We start from the raw sequence: 20,885 nt of genomic DNA on the forward strand, positions 1-20,885 counted from the left end.
AAAATTTATGTATGTTAATCTAAATGAAATATATATATATATATATGCTCAAAATCAAAATTTATGTATGTTAATCTAAATGAAAGTAATAACGTAATGAAAAAAAAAGATGTATAAATTTTTATTAAATTTGTTTAGGTTAACATACATAAATTTTTATTTTGAGCATATAACTTTATTTAGGGTAACAAATACATACATTTCAATTTTGAGTATATATATATATATATATATATATATATTCCAACAAAATGTAATAACGTAAGAAAAAGGTTTTAGAATAGAAAAGAATAAGAGAGATTTTGACAAGAATTAGAGGAGAGAGATAATTTTATTGAACAAATTTTTAAGAAGAAAAGATATAATTACTAATTTTTTTATTGTCAATTACATTTCTATTAAAATTAGTAGTATCAAAAAATATTTTAAATTTAATATTATCAAAAAAATAAAAAAAATTATATAAGGACTAATTTGATTAATTTTTAAAATTTTAGGGATGAAAATGACTTATGTTTGAACTTTCAAGGACTATTTTGATTATAAATAACTTTTTTACATGTCAAGTGCCACGTGGCATGCCACGTGTCACTGACCTGACACGTGGCATTAGCCCTCCACGTCATCATCCAACTGACGGAAGGACTAACGTTACCAATTTTAAATTTTTCGGGGACAAATTTTATTATCTTTTTCTTACGGGGACTCGTTTGAAGAATGGGCTATCTTTCGGGACCAATTTGGCTATTTACTCAAAGATTTATATTGGCTAAAAGAATTGATTCCTTAATTAAACACTTAAAAAAAACTAATAATCAACTAATAAAATATTAATTTTTTGAACTAATAAGAAAGAGAGGGAATTTTTTTCTCCTATTTTTTTTTTGGGGACAAAAGAGCTGAATTCATTGATATATATATATATATATATATCCTTTTATTTTGGGGCTCTTTATTTGTTTTATGGTGTTATAGGGCTCTTTAGTTTTTTACAGAGATTTAAGGCTCTTCATTTTATTGTAAATCATAGTCTATATCCATATTTTGGTATGGGTTTTATATTTTCATATCCATTGGGCCGAGTATAAGTCCCACCCAATTGAGTTTTTTTTTTTTTTTGCAAGTAAAAGTGAAACCGATTGATTTTAATTAGTTTGTTATGAATTATTATTTGAATTTGGTAACCCAAAATGCATTAACCCAACTCCTCAAATTACTTCTAAATTCTAATATATATGTTCTTATAGTTTTTTAATCAATCTAAAAAATAAAATAAAAAATAATAATAAAAAAATTATGAGAATCAGAATGCAAACAGAGTAAACATATGGCAATGAGTAATAGTTCAAATGGCATAGACTCCCCATACTCAATTAAGAGGTTGCGGGTTCGAGTCTCTTATCTTTCCAAATTAGCCAATGAGTTATAGCTCAAATGGCATAATCTCCCCATACTCAATTAAGAGGTTGCGGGTTCGAGTCTCCTATCTTTAGTAAAAAAAAAAAAAAAAAACAGAGTAAACATATGCGGTGCAATGGAGGAAGTAAAGAGAATCACAATTGCGATCCACTTCTCTGCACAAAGGCATGAAAAGTAACTGAACATAACAACAATGAATAATACACAGAAAATGAGAGAGAACAAGCATGAAGTGCTGACATCTTCTTTAATTAACATCACAAGTTATATTCACCCCATTACGTTGTATTCTTGCACTATATGTGCTCATTATATTTTGTTTTTTTTTTTTTTTTTCACATCAAACAAATTTACTGTCGCTTTTTTTTTTAGTTTTCATATTTTTTAATCTAAAAATCCAAGGATTAATTTGTTGTAATTCTGAGTTTCATTTGATAATTAATAGTTATTATTGACCAATGAGTTGCTGCATATAAAAGACGGAATTTAAAACTTCTGACATTTAACAAATTTGGATTGGTCAAGTGATTAGCTTACGTATACGCATAAGCAAGTGTCGAGACATCAAATCCTGCTTTATATATATAGCAATTCATTGACCAACGACAAATCCTTAAATGAAGCTCAAATTTGTGACAGATTAGTCATTCGTCTACTGGATCGACAGATATCGTGAGAAACCAAAAAATAGAAAACCTTCAATATTTACTTAAATGGATAAGTAAACTCACTATTCAACCAACTCAAGTTGGGTATTCATTCTCATTTATTATTAGATAAAATGCAAAATCTAATATATGGAGTAAATTGGCTAAAAACTATAGTCTCCCCATACTCATTTAAGAGGTTGCGGGTTTGAGTCTCCCTATCTTCGGTAAAAAAAAAAAATTGACTGAACTAAAAAAATGAGTATACAAAATATTTTTGGTTAATATTACATGTACATACACATGGAGTGGGTGAGTGGGGAAGTAGAAGTGTAGAACACTAGTACTACTAAGCATTTGTGATATTGCATGCGTTTTGTGGCTTAGCAATAATGTGATGGGGGCAGGCCAAGCATGAAAAGGCCTTTGCTGCCCCTCTAAGCTAAGGCAACCCCATGCTTTTAATTACTTCTACTCTTCCACGTAGCGATAAAGCTAAGCACAAACCTTCCAACTAATAATCTATCCCATACAGCCATTTCTTGAACCTCTTCTCCTTCACAAAGCAATGATGTGATGAATTAATTATCATATGATTTTATTCCCTAACTAGTATCAATTTGCTTGTAATGTATGCATATGAGTATGGGCACTCAAGTAGTTCAAAGCCATGAGGAAATTATAAGCATCATTCTCACTCAAAGCCACCCCAAGAGGACTCATCAAGTGCAAAAATAAGCAATAACCTTGTGAGAAAAATGTTGTATATGACCAAAATGCCACTAATCAATATAATTCTTAATTTGGTTCAACTGTAGACTTATACAAGTATATAATCATGGGCAGTTTGGGAATTACACAGCAATCAATGTTAGGGGTTGGGGTCAGCTGAAAGCAAAACCCATAATTCTGTTCCCCCCTTCATTGGCCTCCTTTTCCCAACACATAAATTCAAGCACAAGGAACAACCACTTCCTCAAGACACTATAAAAGCCATTGGAAGCTCTCCAACAAGTTTTCATCCAAAAGCTACTACCTATTTTCTCTTCTTCTAAGTGGTTTACACAATACCAGATAGACCAAAAAGAAAAAAATGAGTCGCATTGGTTTATTCTTCCTCTTCCTCCTTTCTACAATACTTGTGTCTATTGCTAGTGGCCAAGAAAGAGCTCCTCATGGCCTTGAATATGAGAGTCCTATAGCTTTCTCACCATCAGCATATGATTTCTTTCATCCTAATGCACAAAAGAAAAATGAGACCAAGGACCCTTGTTCTGCATCAAAATGTTCACCTTTGCCTATGGCAGCACAAGTGGAAGCAACTCAAGTATATGAAAACAAAGCATTGGCAACACAGAAAGGTAGGAAACAAATTGGAGTTGGTGCTGTGGCCGGCATTGTCTTCGCTGTTGCTTGTGCTGTGCTTCTGGCCATGGGAATATACTATGTAAAGGTCACTCGCCAAGCAAACATGAGTAGAACAACCAACAACAGTGTTCAGTGTCATGCATAATATGCCTTCTATGGTCCTATGTCAGATTAAAAAAAAACTATAGCTTATAGCAAGGTTGAAACTTGAGGTTGAAACTTGACCTCACCACCCAAGTTCCTTAAAAATCCTTCCCTAACCATATCTGCGTGTGTATGTAATGTATCTAAATTTTCTTGTTTCTTACCAGTAGTAACCTTAATCTTCGTTCTTTATGGTTAGCTAATGCATCTAAGGTTATGATAGTGATCAATTTCAAATTTGGATGTCATCACAAAGTGTTACAAGCTTCTAATTGGGATGTTCCAACTTCTCACCATTACAAACTAGTGAAACTACCAATTTTTGTGGAGTTTTATATTTGACTTCCAAAAAGGAAAGCATTTCTATTTGAAAGTTCCTCAACCAAATCAAGAGCAATAGTGAAGCAATGAAGCAACTTATTCCCCCTGGGGTCTACTCTAGTCTAATACCTCATCTTCCTCGCTAGTCTATGAATTAATGCCTTAACAAATTAGATACATTCTCGCAGAATTTGAAACCAAGAACTACCATAAAGAGGCTCACATCAAGACGATTATTAGTCAAATTATAGATGACAGCCATTAATGTAAAACATTCAGTGCATTTTATAGACAACAGCCAACAGGCACCTCCAACATGCTAGAGAACGCCAGAGGAGAGATTGTAAAACAATATGTAAATTACAATTCATAAACTAGTGAGTGCAGGGGAATAAAATCAGGAATCTTGATCTAATGATCTGTATATTGAAGCATCATTTGAGTATTGTAGTACATTGGTCTACAAATAACTGCCCGTGTACACAACGGTTTAGCAAATAATTTAGAATGTGAAGGTAAAAAGGAGGGCAAGTATTGCATGTTTTGATTTCACAATTACAAAAGTTGAAACATCAATATTGAAAATAAAATTGCTCATAACATTTCTACCATCCACGTGAGCTGAGAGACTTTATCAAAGGTCCAAATGTTTGATCTACAGCTTTGTTCCATATATGTGCAAATTCAGAATGGGATTTCTTAGCAAATGAGGGTTGTCTGACCTAGAAGAGCATAAAAACCAAATGGTTAGCATTTAAATGTAGTAAGTCCAAATTGAAATTTACAACATAAGGGTAGCAGAGCATGGAATATAGCATGCCTGTTAATTTCACACAAAAAAATAACAGAATAGCTGAAGAACGTGGACTTAAAATCACATGGCACACATTCTATGTATAAGAAGCATAACCCAACATATGGAAACAGAGGAGAGTGGAAGATAGTTGAAGTCCAATTCGAAGAATGGTCAGCAAGAAAGACATCATGGTACCTTATAATGCTATACCTGGATTCATTCAACAGCTAATCATGTTTAGTAAAAACTTGATATCAAGCACAAGGACAAACAAGAACATCAACTTTTCATATTGATTTTGTCAATCACTGTGGACAAGTGAACATGTGTTTAGTGAAGCTTTGCTGCATATCCAACTGCCACATCTTAGCCTGAAGGTAGTTCCAGCAACTAAGTAACTATAAACATATAGCTTCCGACCAGGCTGACAAATTATGATATTGCCCTTTTAAAAAGAGTAATGTTATATAGCAAGCCATTCCACCCCAACCAAACTAACCACACCCTTAGAGTCAGCATAGTGTACCTATGAAATAGTGGGGAAGAAAAATTCACATATGAGCTTGAAGAAACTCTGTTTCCCAATTTGGGGAAGTTCCAAACTGACCCTCATAAGATTTAAACTAGGAATAAATTAGCTTCTTAAAAAGAGAGAGAGAAAGAAACTAAGAATAAATTAGAAACTCAACTTATTATCTAATCAATCATAAGAATTCCTTTCGACATTATAACAACACGAAAGCTTTGTCCATTAGGTGAGACTGGCTAGATCATATGAACGGAATAGTGCCCTATCGCAAACTATGTTAATAGTCTAACCATTTAAGTCCAAATAATTTTTTTAACGGTTCTTGCATAGTATTTCTTGGTCTCCTTTTACCTTTAGCTACTGAGCTACCCTATATGCACATGATCAAGCCACTCATCACAAGATTCTACCCTCTATACAACAATTTTGTCTCTAAGTCCAAATCTGAGATTCTACCAACCATTTTGACACAAAGTTACAGAAACATCTGAGACTAAAACAGGGGGAAGCTTGCAAGAAGGACCCTAAATTAAGCAACAGATACAAGGCATAAATAAAACCTCATAACTGTGAACAGACATAGTATTCTCTCTCGGGCATTCCAACAAACAGTTGGTGCACACGACGAACAATCACTTAATAATTTCTCAAATTCAATACAGATAAAGTTGCATTTTCACTAAAAAATGAATTCTCATCATTTATGTTATTTTGACCTGAGATTGAGATTGGACGTTGGAGATGGAAGAGTAGATGTTTCTTCGCTGCTCCAGAACCACCGCGCCGGTCAATACCACTCCCAGTGTAGCTCCAAGCAGCCGCTCCTATCCATTCATTCACACACCCCAAAAAACAAAAAGCGATGATTTTTTTTTGCTTGAAACAACAAAACATAAACATAGAAAGATAGAATCATGGAATCGTAAGAGAGTTGAATTTCATGCTTGAAGAGGGAGTGTACCTGGGTGAGTATGCTAATCATCGTCTTCGCTTATTGTTTTTCTCTGCAACAGATTTGTCGGAGCAATGTTTGTTCCCAATTGCGGTCTTCCCCAACCAGAGCAATCACCACGCAATTTCTCTCTTTTTGTTTCGAGAGAAGGCATCATCACATCGCTGCTACCCAACGACGTCGTATTAGCTATTACTTCATTGGGCCTCATTATTGGGCCTCTCAACGAAGCCTTTTACATTATTTCTCTCTTTTTGTTTTCGTGGGCTCTAAGCCCCCTTGTAAACCAAAAAAAAGGTTTAATAAACTTACCTATCTCTAATTTTTTGTTATAGCATCCAAATTAATGCCTATTGAGTAAATCCGCATTAACTGAAGGCCTAAAGTCAAAAGGCTTCTAATCCCATATTTTGGTCAAAGCCCAACTTAACTGTTAACTCAGCTGACAGCTTGAATCTGTGTCTCCACTCTCAACTTCACTTCACTCACTTCCCCGGCGAAACCCGAAAACAACTCCGTTTGGTGTCGTACACTCCTCAAACGACAATGCCGAGCCATAAACGACTCGTCGTTTTACTCTCCCTCACTACTCTACTTCTCTTCTCCTCCTTCACCCTCATTTCAACGAAGAAATCCGCTCAAAACGACAATACCGCCAACGAAAACGACGACGAGGATCTCAGCTTCCTCGAGGAACCGGACGAAGCTGCCACCACCGCACACCACCACGCCGACTCCAACTTACCAGATCCCGACGGCGACGACGAGGACCTCGAACTCGACGAAGACGACGACAACGATTACGGCGACTTCTCCTCTTACTCCCCCTCGCACTTCGAGGCAGAACAACCGCCGTGGGATGTGGACGACAAAGACGTTGTCGTATTGAAGGAACGGAACTTCACGACCGTAATTGAGAACAACCAATACGTGATGGTGGAATTCTACGCGCCATGGTGCGGACATTGCCAAGCGTTGGCGCCGGAGTACGCCGCTGCCGCCACGGAGCTGAAGAACTACGGCGTCGTCCTGGCAAAGATTGACGCCACGGCGGAGCAAGAAATGGCGCACGAGTACGACGTTCAGGGCTTTCCCTCCATCTTCTTCTTCGTCGATGGAGAGCACAAGCCTTACACTGGCCACAGGACAAAGTAAATTTACTTTCCTAACCTTCTGTCTCTCAGTTTTTCCTTCGATTTCAATTACTTGTTTATTTTTATTGATTTTACTGTAATTAGATATTCAGTTATTTTTTGCATTGTTTTTATGTGTGCTTTCCTATGCTCCTATTACATTTTTTGCAAACTAATGCTTTTGCTGATATAAGTGGTTTGGGCAAAACAATGAACTGATAAAGTCACATTTTTACAAGTTTTACCGTGAGGTTTATGTTTGTATATGATAGTTTGGTATTAATTTGTATGTTAATGCTACTTTGTGATTCTTAAGTTGGAAATGATTTGTTTGTTTCAATTCAGGGATGGTATTGTGGCTTGGGTTAAGAAGAAGATAGGGCCTGGGGTGTACAACATTAGTACGGCGGATGATGCGGAACGCATATTGACGTCTGAGAATAAAGTTGTCTTGGCCTTCCTCACCACTTTAGTTGTAAGTGTTTGGATTTCTTGTATTTGGTCATATATCCGTTTTACCATATAGCAAGTTGGTTGCCTTTTATCCTTGTTTAAAAGTAGGGGATGGGAAATGGAAGTAGAATTTGTTTAATTTTTGCAATTTCTATGTCCATTTCAAGATAACGTGATGAAATTGTAGTCTCATTCCTCAGACTAAGGTGGTTCCATCATAGTTAAATGAAAATACTCTGCTGCATTTCCTAATCAAATCAATGGATTTATCATTTTGTTTGTTATTATATGCATGCAGGGTTCTGAGAGTGAGGAGCTAGCTGCTGCATCCAAACTTGAGGATAATGTCAATTTTTATCAAACTGTGGTTCCTGATGTTGCAAAGCTTTTCCATATTGACCCAGAAGCTAAACGCCCTGCTTTGGTGTTGGTTAAGAGGGAGGATGAGAAGCTCAGCTATTTTGGTGCGCTTTCTTTCTTGTCCTTCTCTTTTAACTGTCCCTTGATGAAAACCAGAGAGTCATTCCGAGTTCTTTTCACCTTGCCTCTCAGATGGCAAATTCGTAAAAGCGGAAATAGCAGACTTTGTAGCCATCAACAAGCTTGCCTTGGTTACAACTTTCTCAAAAGAAACTGCCCCATTAATCTTTGAAAGTAAAATCAAGAAACAGGTAATTATTTGTGTCTGCATCTTTTTATATTTGTTAAAGTAGGAAGCAATATTCTTTTAAAGCACTATTTTCTAACTCTATTGTGTGTTGTAGTTGTTGCTGTTTGTGACTAAGAAAAATTCAGATAAGTTTTTTCCAATTTTCGGAGAAGCAGCAAAACTTTTCAAGGGGAAGGTATAGTTTCTCACAGGTTATTACTTAATACTCTGTTATGGCATTCTTCAGATGGAGTCTAGACAGATTTCTATATTCTTTTTGGTTAACAAAATAATTTTTTTTATCTGCACTAGTCTGAACTAGTTTTAAATTTTACGAATACTCTGTGGGTATATAGGAACTAACACTAATCACCTTGTCCCTATTCGTAAAATTATCACAGTTCTGGCATTTCATGTTTGATACTACTAGCACTGGGAGCTTAATGTGTTGTCTACTGATATCTCAAAATTGATCTTTCTTTCTTTCATCATGCATTTTTGTTCATATAATCTCATGATAATATTGAAGAAATAATAAATTCTAATTTCTCACATATAATAATAAATTTATAATTTATTCACCTGCCATTCCCTTCAAAAGAATCTTTGAGCTATATATTTCTAATGTCAATTATCTGTTGCAGCTGGTCTTTGTTCATGTGGACATGGACAATGAAGATGCTGGAAAGCCTGTAGCAAGCTTCTTTGGCATCACCGGAAAAGGTCCCAAAGTAATGGAACCACCACCCTTTCTTCGTTTTATCTAAGTATGTCAGAATGAAACTCATCGTATCTTGCATAGGTACTTGCATATATTGGAAATAATGATGGGAGAAAATTTCTATATGATGGTGAGGTGACTGTTGACAATATTAAGGTACGCTTCTTTCTACTTGTCAGGGGCTCTGTTCATTTTGTTATCATGTTAATGAATGTGCATGAATGCTATCTTCTATCTTAGTTATGTTTGAAATCTTGGTTGGGGCTGAAAATTCCATGTATGCTTTTTTTCTTAGGCATTTGGTGAAGATTTTCTTCATGACAAGTTAAAACCTTTCCTCAAGTCAGATCCAGTTCCAGAAACGGTGAGTTATTTTCATTTTCCATAAATGTTCTTTTGGCCTGGTATTTTAGCCACTGATCTAACATGTATGCTAACTTGGCAGAATGATGGTGACGTAAAAATTGTTGTCGGGGATAACTTCGATGACATTGTCTTGGATGAGTCAAAGGATGTTCTCCTTGAGGTACAATACTACTTGTTCCGTAGCTTGCAAGAGTCATTTTTGCTTGTAAACATATATCATATTAATAAGTTGTCGTCGTAATATTAGGTTTATGCTCCTTGGTGTGGCCACTGCCAAGCACTGGAACCAACATACAATAAACTTGCAAAGCATCTTCGTGGTATTGAATCTATTGTAATAGCCAAGATGGATGGTTCAACAAACGAGCATCCCAGGATAAAGGTAACTCAGATTTAAAGTATATGTTGGTATCATATGGTTTGTACTGTTGCAATTATATCAATTAAAACAACATATCTCCAACCGATCGTATAGTTTGAATATTGAATTAAGCATTACAATGGAAGCCATTATAACAATCCTTTCAATGAATTCTTGTGTACTGAATGAATTATATTTACTTTGCAGACTGACGGATTCCCGACAATTCTCTTCTTCCCAGCAGGAAAAAAGAGTTCTGACCCTGTATGTGAATACGAAACGAGAGCACATATTTATGTCTATTCAGCTTTGCTGGATCTGCATGATATTTTTCGTTAAATGATCTTAAATATTTTTGCCTGCAGATTACTGTTGATGTGGACCGTACGGTGGCAGCATTTTATAAGTTCCTGAGGAAACATGCATCAATCCCATTCAAGCTCAAGAAACCAACCTCAACTTCTAAAGCAGGTTCTGGTCTCAAGGATGAACTATGAGGAGTAGAATGGCATTTCTATTTATAGTTACTTAGAGAGATGATAGCATAGTTACACAAATTGCAGGAGGAATGGAAAAGAATGCTAGAGAATTCAGAACTAAGAGGTAACGTGTATTTGGGGTGAGAATTTATTTATTTATTAATTTATAGATTGAAAGAAGTCAAGAACCTTGAAATCTTAGTATATAATATGTTCACTTAAAAGGGGTACAAGAATAAATTGTGCATGTGTTGTAAGGATCTACTTGGATGCACTTGTTCTATTTTTCTTTTCTATGCTGCATAAGCGAACTAAGACAAATGGAACCTTGTGGTGTAAGTCTTCATCTATTCAATCTAACAAATCAAATATATATATGTTGGTCACAAGTAATTTGGTGAAAGTGGGTTAACAGTTAACTTTTTATTCGAGTTCTACTAAAATGAATTGTTGTTCAACTCTTGTGTATATAAGGCAATTATGTTTTCTCGGTATATTAATTTTATTTATATTATTCAAAGCAAGACAAGATGCTTATTTTAAATGCATTTTTGAGATGTTGAAATCTAAAAGTAAAGTACTTTTTTTCTAACTTGTAATTTTAAAAATAATTTGTTCATTATGTATTTATTACTAGAATTAAAATAAAAGAACTAAATTAGCAAAATGAGGTTTGTAATTACCTTACTAGTTACTAGATATTGAATTGTTACTGCTTTTACCAAAATAGTCACCCTCTGGATTAATAGAAACAGAATTCGCATAATTACAAGTTTGATTTACTAGCTGAAAGTGCGAGCATGGCCAATTGAATACTACTACAATGCCATAATTACAAGTTTGATTTACTAGCTGAAAGTATATGTACTAGTAGTTGCCATCTTGTACCTGTAATATTTTAATACTATGATAATTTCTGGGATAAATTTGAGTATAATTCCTCATCTCTCTTTAAGAAACTTCGTTATAAAATTCCGCAAAAGCATATTAACTCGGAATGCTATCAAACAAGGCTTCACAAACTATCTTCCACTTTTTTCATCATTGTCTTTTTCTAATTCCAAGGCCCCAAGCACAACGTTTAGGTGCTCCATTTTCCGGGATTGGTCGATCATCTATACTACTCATCAAGTTGCACCGTATATATAGATTCATGCATTCTCCAATAAGGCAACTCTAAATGAATTTGTTTACTTAACTTCGTCACATAATCTTCCCAAGCAGCAATTGCAGCCACAATTCCTGTCCAGTCAAAGCAAATGCCTCCATTTTCTTCCAAAGGCATACTCCCAAAAACCTTCAATACCAAATCTTCATCATTCAAAAGTACAGACTTCAGACAGTTGATTTTCTCCTTGTCCTTATCTGAAAGTTTTAGCACGTTCGTGTGCACATTCAATGCCTTGGTCTTTAAGGCAGATCCTTGCCAACAATAGAAATGGATGACCTGGTTGGTAGAAGGATTCGAGTCAGTAGTTGCCAAAAAGTCTCCACAATAAATTACATGAAATCAGCTATGCATAAACAACTGTAGTAAATGAGGTTAGTGAAAAATAAAGGACTATATTTTAGTTCAAAAAAACAAAACATGTTAGTTCTATTTTAATAAAAATGCAGAAAGCACTAGTTGATGTAAAGTATTCTCTCTGTAAATCAAATTGCATGAATTTCCTGCATTGATGAACGGCCAGACTTTGAATAAACTGATAGGTTTCTTTCTTCTCTCTTTGTAATCATCATCTCTTTTTCTTAATAAATTCCTTCTTTTATTAATAAATGAATAAATCTACCAAAAGGATTCTTATAAATACCTGAAGTGCATGCAAAATATTGACAAATTCATGGTCTAACAACTCATCTCCTCTTACTAACTGCACTGGCTTCACCAGTAATTCAGATACATCTGAGTCACAGGCACCGTCATCGGATATAGAAATGCCATATCCAAGACTATGAAGTCTGGCCCAACATATATTAAAACCAAACTGGTCATTGGAAGCTTGATCCTGCGAAAAACAATACATATCACAGGATGCAGGCAGAGGAAGATACGATGCAGCCATGTCCTTATGTAATAGGTGTTGTGAAAGGAGAGAAACAAGCTTCACATCCTCATCATGGGAACCATCACGAGTGAACCATAAAGTAAGCGTTAGTCTTTCTCCATCAGTTATCTGTCAATGAAAAATATCACATAACAAAGAATAAAGAATAATATCCATCTTGAATAGTCGGAGTTATTCAATCATTCAAAATTCTGCATTTTATTGCTCCTCCTTCTCCTTAGCCGTCGAATAACGTACATTGCTTTGTCATACTGATGTGAATTCAAACAGTATCCATGGGACTGCATCCTGTCAACAAGATCAATAGCATAGTCCTTTTTATCTATCGAAAGAAGGAGACATTTGAGGAGCTTGTTACAAATTCTTGGCCTCAACATGAAACTTTTTTCTAGGGTGTAGAGGAATATGTTTACTGCATCATCCAGCTTCCCTTCCTCACAGAGAATATCAATCAAATGTACACAACTTGTAGGATTGATATTAATATTGAACTCACCAAGAACAGAAAATATAGCTAATGCTTCATCTACCTTTTTTGCCATACAGAACCCAGTAATTAGAATTGTGTATGGAGCTAAATTAAAATCTCTACATTTGAAGTCCATTTCCAGTAAGCCTCGAATTACTTCTTTCACATTTCCTCTGATAAAATGGTTCTCCAACACGTTGATTGAATCATTATCCCACCTCGGAAGGCTTTTCAGATATTCAAAGTAAAGATTGAAGGCCATCGAGACCTTCCCCTTTTTGTTTAACCAGTGCATATGGGCATTAGAATTTGATAATCCAGGTTGACAACCATGCTTCAACATATGTTCACGGATCTTAAAGGCGTCATCTTCTCTGTTAGCCCTATAAAGTCCATCAACAAGTGTCCCATAAGTAATAGAATCAGGTGAGATCCCCTTTAGTTGCAGCTCCTTGAAAAGCTTGATAGCAGCGTTGATATTACCAGTTTTGCAAAAACCATTGATTAAAATGTTGTATGTGATAATGTTAGGCACAACCCCACTCCCAGCAAGTTGTTTGAGAAGCTTGTAAGCATTCAAAACTTCACCAGCCTCGCACATTTGCTCCACCTTTTTCTGGAGACTAACACTATCAAAAACCCTGTCAGAACCCTGAGAAAGCCGGAAAAACAAAGATGGGCTTCTCCCAATCTCCATCTCGTGCAGTAAAAGGTGTGCTTCCTCAATTCTACGAGCCTTGCAAAGGCCATGCATCAGAGCACTGAAGGTCACAACTGACGGGAGACATCCAAGTTTTTCCATCTGATTAAATATCTCCCGTGCCTCTCCAACCATTCCATTCCTACACATGCCACAGATGAGAATGGTGTAGGTGTAAGCATTATGAAACTGTTCGTCCTTGGAAACCTCAAGCTGAAGAGATCTAGCTTGGTCCAAACGACCTATGTCACAAAAACCTTTGATTAATGCATTGTAACAATAGGCGTCTGGTACTAAACCCATCCCAATCATCTCATCTAACATCTTTGCAGCTTCACCAACCCTACCCTCTTCGGACAAACCACGTATCATGATAGCATATAAAGTAACATCCGGCACAATTCCCCTCTTAAACATCTTGGTGTACCATACATATGCCTCACTATATCTCTTGGCGTGAATGAAGCTATTTATCAGATAACAGTAACTCTGCAGATTAAGAGCAAAACCATCTATCCTCAACAAAGACAGCAAAGAAAGCGCTTCATCTGTCCTCCCGTTCTTGCAAAACCCATCAATCAAGACATTATAACAGCGCAAAGTAGGCAAGCACCCATTTTCTTTCATAGTGTTAAACAACCTAAACGCCTCATCAACCTTCTTCCACTGACAGAGGCCATAAATAATAGCCGTATACGTCTTAACATCAGGCAGCACACCCCTCTTGCTCATATCATCGAGCATCTCGAGGGCAGCATTGAAGTTTCCAATCTTACAGAATCCACCAATCAAGAGAGTGTACGTGTGGTCATCTGGCAAAGAATTAGACCTAAGCATAACATTATAGAGCGAAAAAGCCAACACAAACAAGTCTTTCTTGAGCACAACCTTCAAGATAGTGTTATAGGCGTGAGCATCAGGCTCACAATCGAACTCAGACATTCTATCAAAACACTGAATGGCTTCTTCAGCAAGACCCATATAGGAATAGGTCCTTATGAGGGCTCTAACAGATTCAGAACTTATGAAAATCCCATATTTCTTCAGAAGCTGGAGCGCGTCCCAGTAAAGGGAGCACCACTCCTTAGTGGCGAGAGTGCAACTTACCTCGTTACGGGAATGCTGATCCACGAGGCTCTCGAACTTGAGCGCGACCCACACGCAGAAACGGAGGGGGAGTCGGCGGTTACGATTAGGGAGATCTCGCGTGACGACGACGGCGTCTGCGTCAGCGGAAGAGTGGTGCTGCGATCGGCGAGGGAGGAACCTTGTGAGCAGTCCGGAAGCATTGTGGAAATGGACTCGTTTCCACAACAGCATAGAGGGATCGGGGTGATGATGGTGGCAGCGGGGCGCTATCTTGTGGCGTTTGGGGAAGAGGGCAACAGGTGAGACCTAAAAACAGAGTAAAGAGTAATAAACTTATAACGAATATCAGAGAGGCTTTTTTAAGTCTCTTTTTGGGGGGCCGATAGATGAAAATGTCCAGAAGACTAATTTAATATTACTAACCACTCAAACATGAAGAGATTATTCCTACCAAGTCATTATAAAAAAGTTTTTTTTTTTTTTTTTTGTGCCAATGAAGATAACTAGTTTCCTACAAGTGTACAACTACCATAAACTTCATAAAAGATAATAAATTTTAGATAGTAGGTAAGAGATTTTAAATTCAAATTATATTGCTAGTTTATTCTAAGAAAAATAATTTTACAATAAACTGCTATGAAACTGCTTGATTTTGTTAATTGTATAAGTGTAGTAGTCAATTCTTAATTGCGTGCGTACTGAAACTCCCAAATAAAGAAAAGGCTTAGGCTCCTTTTGAGTATAGCATATTCCAGGCATATTCTTAGCATATCAATCAATCACTATTTATATTTACCATTGAAAACACGTCAATCATTTTAATAATATAGAGTAGACCCACACCAACTAATATGAATCATGCCACAGCCACACAACTGGTTTCTGTAAAACCACATGCACAATAACCGTATGATTTGGCCAAACATGCACCTTCCCCTGCTTAATCTTTTTGTAGCATTATTCCAATAAATCATAAAAGTGTAGCTACTATAAGTACAGATGATAAAGAGCATAGGAAAAAGCACAATTCCAATATAATTTTCAGATGGATCATCTCAATTGGAGTTCGTCTTCATGAATTACCAAAAAACAACATATTTATTTACTTCATCCCCTCCGAGCCATGATAAACCGATGTCAATTCATTCATTCGACATATTAATTATGCATAATAGTTTTTTTCAAAAGGAAAAAGAAAACATTCCTTTTCTGATGGTGTATTCGCAGAAGCCATTCTAAAAGAATATGGAGTAGCAAAACTGCAAAAGTATAAAACAATAGCAATCCTAAATTCCCTAATTCCTATTCCCTATTCAGCAAGACAGCAACCTTAAAGGCTTAAATAGTTAAATTCACAGCACAAGCATATTCATCCTAGACAAGCATTAGTCAACAAGCAATCTTAAATAGTTAAATTCCCTATTCAGCAAGACAAGCATATTCATATTTCATAGATTCAAGCATATAATTCATATTTCATATTTCCAGAACAAATCAACAAAACAACAAATATTCAAGTTTTCAACAAGCATATAAAACACAGAACAAATCAACAAAACAACATAATTCATATTTCATAGATTCAAGCTTTCAACAAGCATATTCATCCCAGAAATTTCAACAAGCATATTCATAACACTGTAACAGCAAGAAGTGCAGAACAGAGCAGACTACAGAGCTGGAGCTAACCTGTTTGACAGAGCAGAAGAGCGAGGCAACGGCGAGTTCGACGGCGCAGCAAGGGCGAGGGCGACGGCGCGGCAACGGCGACGGCGATGAGAGACAGCCGCGGTCTGTCCTGTTCCTACTTCCTTAGTTCCTTCAGAGTTCAGACCGGCGGTGAGACGAAGAGGATGACGGCGGGCGGCTGGCGGCTGGGTGAGTGACACTGTGACAGAGTGAGGTGAGGCGGAGAGGGTTAGCCGTTAGGGGATTAGCCCATTAGGGTTGGGGGGAAAAGTGGAAAGTGGAAACTGGGGGTGGGGTTTGGGGCTGGGGGTAGTACCGTAGGGCTTTTCTTTTTTTTTTTTTTAAAAAAAAATAAACCAAAACGACGTCGTTTTGGAAAATGAATAAAAAAAATTTCGAACCGATCGGTTAACCAGAAACCGCCGGTTTTTCGGTTTCTGTCAAAACCGGACGGTTCAACCCGGTTCGAAACGGTTTTCTTCTTTATTCGGTTACATCACTCAACCAGATCAATTATAAATCCAGTTCACCATTTTCCGATCGAACCGATTAGTCTGGTTCGATTCTTACAACTATGATTCACAAGTTTGATTTACTAGCTGAAAGTGCGATAATGGCCAATTGAATACTACTACAATGCCATACAGAGCTTTTGCCAAGGTAGTAAAGGAGGTAAATTAGACTAATGATTGGGAGTCTTAATTATTCTCCTAATACTTAAAAAAGTAAAAGTTTAAAATTTTAATTTTTGAAAATATCAAAAATTAAAAAAATTTAAATTTTTTTTAAATTAGAAAGATAATTAAAAAGATGAGTTAGAATGACAAAAAAAAAAAAAAGATGAGTTAGAACTTCCAATTATTTCTCAGTAAATTAAGCTTCTCAAGTTAAAATTAATAATAATCCGAGTTTTTTTTTTTTTTTGGTCAAGAATAATAATCCGAGTTTGAGTTTGGAGGAAACATTGGACTTCTTTGTGCTAAAGGCTCTTTAGTTTTTAGATTGGGCCATAGGAGTTAAAAGAACTAGTTAGTTATTGGACAATATCTATCTAAATAAGGTAGAACACCTCCTATTAAAAGAAAAATAATATTTATACCACGTTCTAAATTCCTGATTATGGCAAATGTATAATTTTGGTGCTCCAAAATCCATATCAGTGTGTTGCTAATTTGCTATCACATTACAAATACATAATAGCACTTAGACATCCATTTTCAAAACGGCTGCATTATCTCAAGCCAAATGGAAATAAAAAAAAATGTCTTAAACGTTCAAAAAAATCTAAAATTATTCTATCAAACTTGTAATGGTTTTCTTTCTTGTGTGTGAATAGTGGTGTAAAATCCCTTTGCCTTGAGTTTGAAAAATAACAATAAAATTCAGTTTCCCTTGTCATAAATTACGTACTGCACACATGACTTAATAAATAAGAGCATGAAAACAAAAAAGATTCACATTCCTTCCTTACGAAGCTTCCAGCAATCACCCTTCACCTCTCGCTGCTGCACAAATGAGTTGACAGTTGTGTTACGATCCAGTGAATCGCGTCAACTTTACATTACTTTTACACCGCCTACGTGTCCCTATTTAATTGGTACCACCCTCTCATAAACAAACCTCATCACTATATCACCATATATACACGCTTTTCAGATCTACTCAGATTTCCGTTCCCTTCAAAACAGTTTCTTCTCTCTTTCATCGCAATTTCAATTTTCACTTCACCAATCTCAGATCCACGCATTGTTACTTCCATTCAACCAATGGCGAAGAATCCTGCACTCGCAAGATTCTCCGTTCTGGTTATCCTCCTCATTGCTTCATTCTCACTTAACCTCGCTCTCGCCGCCGATTCGCCGCCGGAAAATCTTTCCGACTCGCCTACACCGTCTCCTTCACCCGCACACTCTCCTCCCGAGGACGCTCCTACTCCTGCTCCTGCTCCGCTTAGTTCCCCGCCGGCGCCGACTCCGACTAATCCAGATTCGCCTCCGACACCGTCTCCAGCGAGCACTCCCTCTCCATCTACATCTCCATCTCCGTCACCTGCGGAGGCTGCCGACGCCGACGGTGTTAACCGCACTGGCGTGAAAGACGAAGAAAGTAAATCGTCCGGAGGAATGAGTTCCGGAAAGAAGGCAGGGATCGCGTTTGGAGTTATTGCGGCTGCCGGCGTCGGCGTGGTTGGATGCATGGTGTATCGGAAGCGCCGGCAGAACATTGAGCGCTCTCAGTACGGTTATGCAGCAAGGAGAGAGTTTCTGTAGAAGAAACAATGAACTGGATTTTGCGCTTATTGTTTCGATTTGTAGTATTCCACCTCTGTTATTAGCTTTTGGCTCAGGTTATACTATTCATCATCGATATTCTAGGTTATTTTTTATTTTTCGTTTTTCCTTTTCAATTTCATTATTCAGATTCTTCTTGTTTGTTGGTGATATGATACTAATTTTCATTTTGTAGAACAAATTTTAAACTGTTTTTGAGTCTTTGATAATTGGCTATTACATTCTTGTAGAGGTTGTTATTAATTCAATATCTCTTGAATTTCAGTTATTACTGTAGGAGTAATTTTTATTGCATTTTATTATTGGATTTTATATTATTCGCTATCCATTCAAATAAATAAAGGACTTTCAATTTGAGTAAAAGATTATTCTTCGTTATTATTCATTTACTGGCCCAATTGTTAGTGTTTGTATGTGTTCTGTATATAAATGTTGACTTTCAGAGTTAATATTCAATCTAATCCTGAATTTATACGCAAATTTTAATTTTAATCTTTAAAATTTTAATTAATTTTTTTAGTCTTCAAACTTTACAAAAGTAATTTATATTAGTTTGTGAGACAATTTTCCTCACACAATTTTAATAAAATACTGTCATAGGCAACCAAATATCATGCTAAAATGTCGTTATAGTTTTATCGTCAAATTACATATTTTAGGAGAAAAATTTTCGATGAATACTATTTATGATATTTTTTTTGGACTACTGGATACATAAATACCTTTTCCAAAGCCACCCGCACCGCACGCCGCGAGCTGTGGGTTGCCCTGTTTTGGCTTACTAAGTCACGTGTAAGGCTTGCATATTGGAGACTCTTATCAGTCAGTACAAAGCCAGCCAGGCAGAATAAGAAGGATTCTCTTCGAGGTGTCCATCCGTGCCAAGGGTGAAGTTAGAGGCCCTAATCCAAGAGAACCATCGGGTGCGGAGCTCAAATGCCCGCCTATGATCTTCCAACCTGGGTATTGAAGTCAAAGTCAGTTGTTTAATTTGTATATTAAATACACGCCTGGCAGGTAAACTGGCTAGTTGGTAGGCCAGGAACTCATAAAGAATAAAGAGCTGCATGAAAGCCTCTTCGATCTCTTGACTTAGGAAAGGCCGATTCCGAGTTAGGAAAGCATTTCGAAGTCGAACGAGCGCAGACTTATAAGGCAGTAGCATATCAAAATTAAAATAATATCGTTTATTCGTTTTACAGAGTTTAAGGTATTAGCATTCTGTTTAACGTTTATGCAAAATTTAAAAACTAAATAGAAATAACTAAAATTTTATAAATTAAATTGAGACTCACGTATAAATTAATGATCTAAATTAAATATTATCTCTCATATTATTTATATTAATTTTTTGACTTTTTTATTGATTAGAATTTTTTTTTTTGCCTGAATTATTTATGCTCATAACTAGGATTTTCAGGTATAATTATAAAGGACGATATGAGAAAATCAGTTAAAATTTATATCAATTGAATAGAAAAAATATTAGGAATACAATTAGCAATAGTAGAATACTTAATTAACCAACTTAAATTAGTCAAATAATTAATTCTATTTACTTATTCGTAGAGTTGTATGGTTGGTTCAATTAGCCATGGAATTTCAACTAACGTGAATGAATGATCAATGATAAATACAATTTTGTTTGGTTAAAATAATACTAGCATTTATTATGTGCGATCTAGGCAGTGATTAGAATTAGAAGTAATGGAATAGAAATATGAAATACTATAGCTCAGATCATAGCTCATAGCTCATGTGTAGCTGTATAGCATTTATTCGAGAATAAACTATACTTTCTGTCAATAATATTTATGTTTTTTTTATAATATTTTTAATATTTAATTATATTTAGTTTTATTTCTAAGCTTTTTTATTTGTGTCAAAAATATTTTAAAAAATTTTTAAAGATAAAATTAAATAAATTAAAGGAAAAGTATTAAGAATAAAATTAAATAAAATTAAATATTAAAAATATTATTAAAATAAATAACAAAATTTAAGAAAAAAGAATATATTTTGCTCCACTTTTTTATTTCCTTTTTTGGCTATGAACGGAGGATGGGATAACACTTGAAACTATTCATGTTATTTATGAGCTATTTAAAAGGGATAGCACTTTTTCTTTTTTAACGTGTTCTTAAGACATGTACAGATGTACTAATATTTATCTTTTATATTATTAAAAAATAAAAAATTTAGTTAATACGTGCTCTTAAATTTATTATTAGTAAAAAACTTTA

At 35.7% G+C, this 20,885-nt stretch overlaps 6 protein-coding genes across 6 annotated transcripts; 3 read left to right on the top strand and 3 right to left on the bottom strand.

The window, feature by feature from the left end:
• Nucleotides 1-3,073: 3,073 nt before the first annotated feature.
• LOC107629215 (uncharacterized) lies at nt 3,074-3,913 on the top strand. The gene has a single exon (XM_016331938.3). It carries the CDS (start codon nt 3,160-3,162, stop codon nt 3,577-3,579), a length of 420 nt encoding a protein of 139 aa, XP_016187424.1. The 5' UTR covers nt 3,074-3,159; the 3' UTR covers nt 3,580-3,913.
• A 392-nt stretch (nt 3,914-4,305) lies between these two features.
• LOC110262509 (zinc finger, C3HC4 type family protein) lies at nt 4,306-6,334 on the bottom strand. Its single transcript, XM_088508534.1, has 3 exons — nt 6,186-6,334; nt 5,941-6,048; nt 4,306-4,621 (listed from the first exon to the last, which is right to left on the bottom strand). The coding sequence occupies exons 1-3, from the start codon at nt 6,204-6,206 to the stop codon at nt 4,505-4,507; spliced, it is 246 nt and encodes an 81-aa protein (XP_088364660.1). The 5' UTR covers nt 6,207-6,334; the 3' UTR covers nt 4,306-4,504.
• Nucleotides 6,335-6,590: 256 nt separating this feature from the next.
• LOC107629211 (protein disulfide isomerase-like 1-4) lies at nt 6,591-10,741 on the top strand. Its single transcript, XM_016331933.3, has 12 exons — nt 6,591-7,327; nt 7,655-7,784; nt 8,061-8,226; nt 8,315-8,433; nt 8,527-8,607; nt 9,056-9,142; nt 9,214-9,288; nt 9,428-9,496; nt 9,578-9,658; nt 9,746-9,880; nt 10,067-10,123; nt 10,225-10,741. Exons 1-12 carry the CDS (start codon nt 6,723-6,725, stop codon nt 10,354-10,356), a joined length of 1,737 nt encoding a protein of 578 aa, XP_016187419.1. The 5' UTR covers nt 6,591-6,722; the 3' UTR covers nt 10,357-10,741.
• Nucleotides 10,742-11,054: 313 nt separating this feature from the next.
• LOC107629213 (uncharacterized) lies at nt 11,055-12,401 on the bottom strand. The gene is made up of 2 exons (XM_016331936.3): nt 12,150-12,401; nt 11,055-11,785 (listed from the first exon to the last, which is right to left on the bottom strand). Exons 1-2 carry the CDS (start codon nt 12,399-12,401, stop codon nt 11,459-11,461), a joined length of 579 nt encoding a protein of 192 aa, XP_016187422.2. The 3' UTR covers nt 11,055-11,458.
• Nucleotides 12,402-12,537: 136 nt separating this feature from the next.
• Nucleotides 12,538-16,602, bottom strand: LOC107632364 (uncharacterized). The gene is made up of 2 exons (XM_088508533.1): nt 16,352-16,602; nt 12,538-14,968 (listed from the first exon to the last, which is right to left on the bottom strand). The coding sequence occupies exon 2, from the start codon at nt 14,891-14,893 to the stop codon at nt 12,584-12,586; it is 2,310 nt and encodes a 769-aa protein (XP_088364659.1). The 5' UTR covers nt 14,894-14,968; nt 16,352-16,602; the 3' UTR covers nt 12,538-12,583.
• A 1,370-nt stretch (nt 16,603-17,972) lies between these two features.
• LOC107629214 (proline-rich family protein) lies at nt 17,973-18,907 on the top strand. Its single transcript, XM_016331937.3, has one exon. The coding sequence runs from the start codon at nt 18,118-18,120 to the stop codon at nt 18,619-18,621; it is 504 nt and encodes a 167-aa protein (XP_016187423.3). The 5' UTR covers nt 17,973-18,117; the 3' UTR covers nt 18,622-18,907.
• The last annotated feature ends 1,978 nt before the right edge of the window (nt 18,908-20,885 follow it).

Source organism: Arachis ipaensis, chromosome B3, assembly GCF_059453495.1.
Source record: "Arachis ipaensis isolate K30076 ecotype BB chromosome B3, ASM5945349v1, whole genome shotgun sequence".
Classification (NCBI taxonomy): Eukaryota; Viridiplantae; Streptophyta; class Magnoliopsida; order Fabales; family Fabaceae; genus Arachis; species Arachis ipaensis.

Coding starts and splice junctions, on each gene's coding strand:
- LOC107629215 (XM_016331938.3), top strand. CDS start 3,160: ATGAGTCGCATTGGTTTATTCTTCCTCTTCCTCCTTTCTACAATACTT.
- LOC110262509 (XM_088508534.1), bottom strand. CDS start 6,206: ATGATTAGCATACTCACCCAG. Junction 6,049..6,185: donor TGATTAGCATACTCACCCAG/GTACACTCCCTC, acceptor ATGAATGGATAG/GAGCGGCTGCTTGGAGCTAC. Junction 4,622..5,940: donor ACGTCCAATCTCAATCTCAG/GTCAAAATAACA, acceptor ATGCTCTTCTAG/GTCAGACAACCCTCATTTGC.
- LOC107629211 (XM_016331933.3), top strand. CDS start 6,723: ATGCCGAGCCATAAACGACTCGTCGTTTTACTCTCCCTCACTACTCTA. Junction 8,608..9,055: donor CAAAACTTTTCAAGGGGAAG/GTATAGTTTCTC, acceptor TATCTGTTGCAG/CTGGTCTTTGTTCATGTGGA. Junction 9,143..9,213: donor TCACCGGAAAAGGTCCCAAA/GTAATGGAACCA, acceptor TATCTTGCATAG/GTACTTGCATATATTGGAAA.
- LOC107629213 (XM_016331936.3), bottom strand. CDS start 12,401: ATGGCTGCATCGTATCTTCCTCTGCCTGCATCCTGTGATATGTATTGT. Junction 11,786..12,149: donor ATATTTTGCATGCACTTCAG/GTATTTATAAGA, acceptor TCTACCAACCAG/GTCATCCATTTCTATTGTTG.
- LOC107632364 (XM_088508533.1), bottom strand. CDS start 14,893: ATGCTGTTGTGGAAACGAGTCCATTTCCACAATGCTTCCGGACTGCTC.
- LOC107629214 (XM_016331937.3), top strand. CDS start 18,118: ATGGCGAAGAATCCTGCACTCGCAAGATTCTCCGTTCTGGTTATCCTC.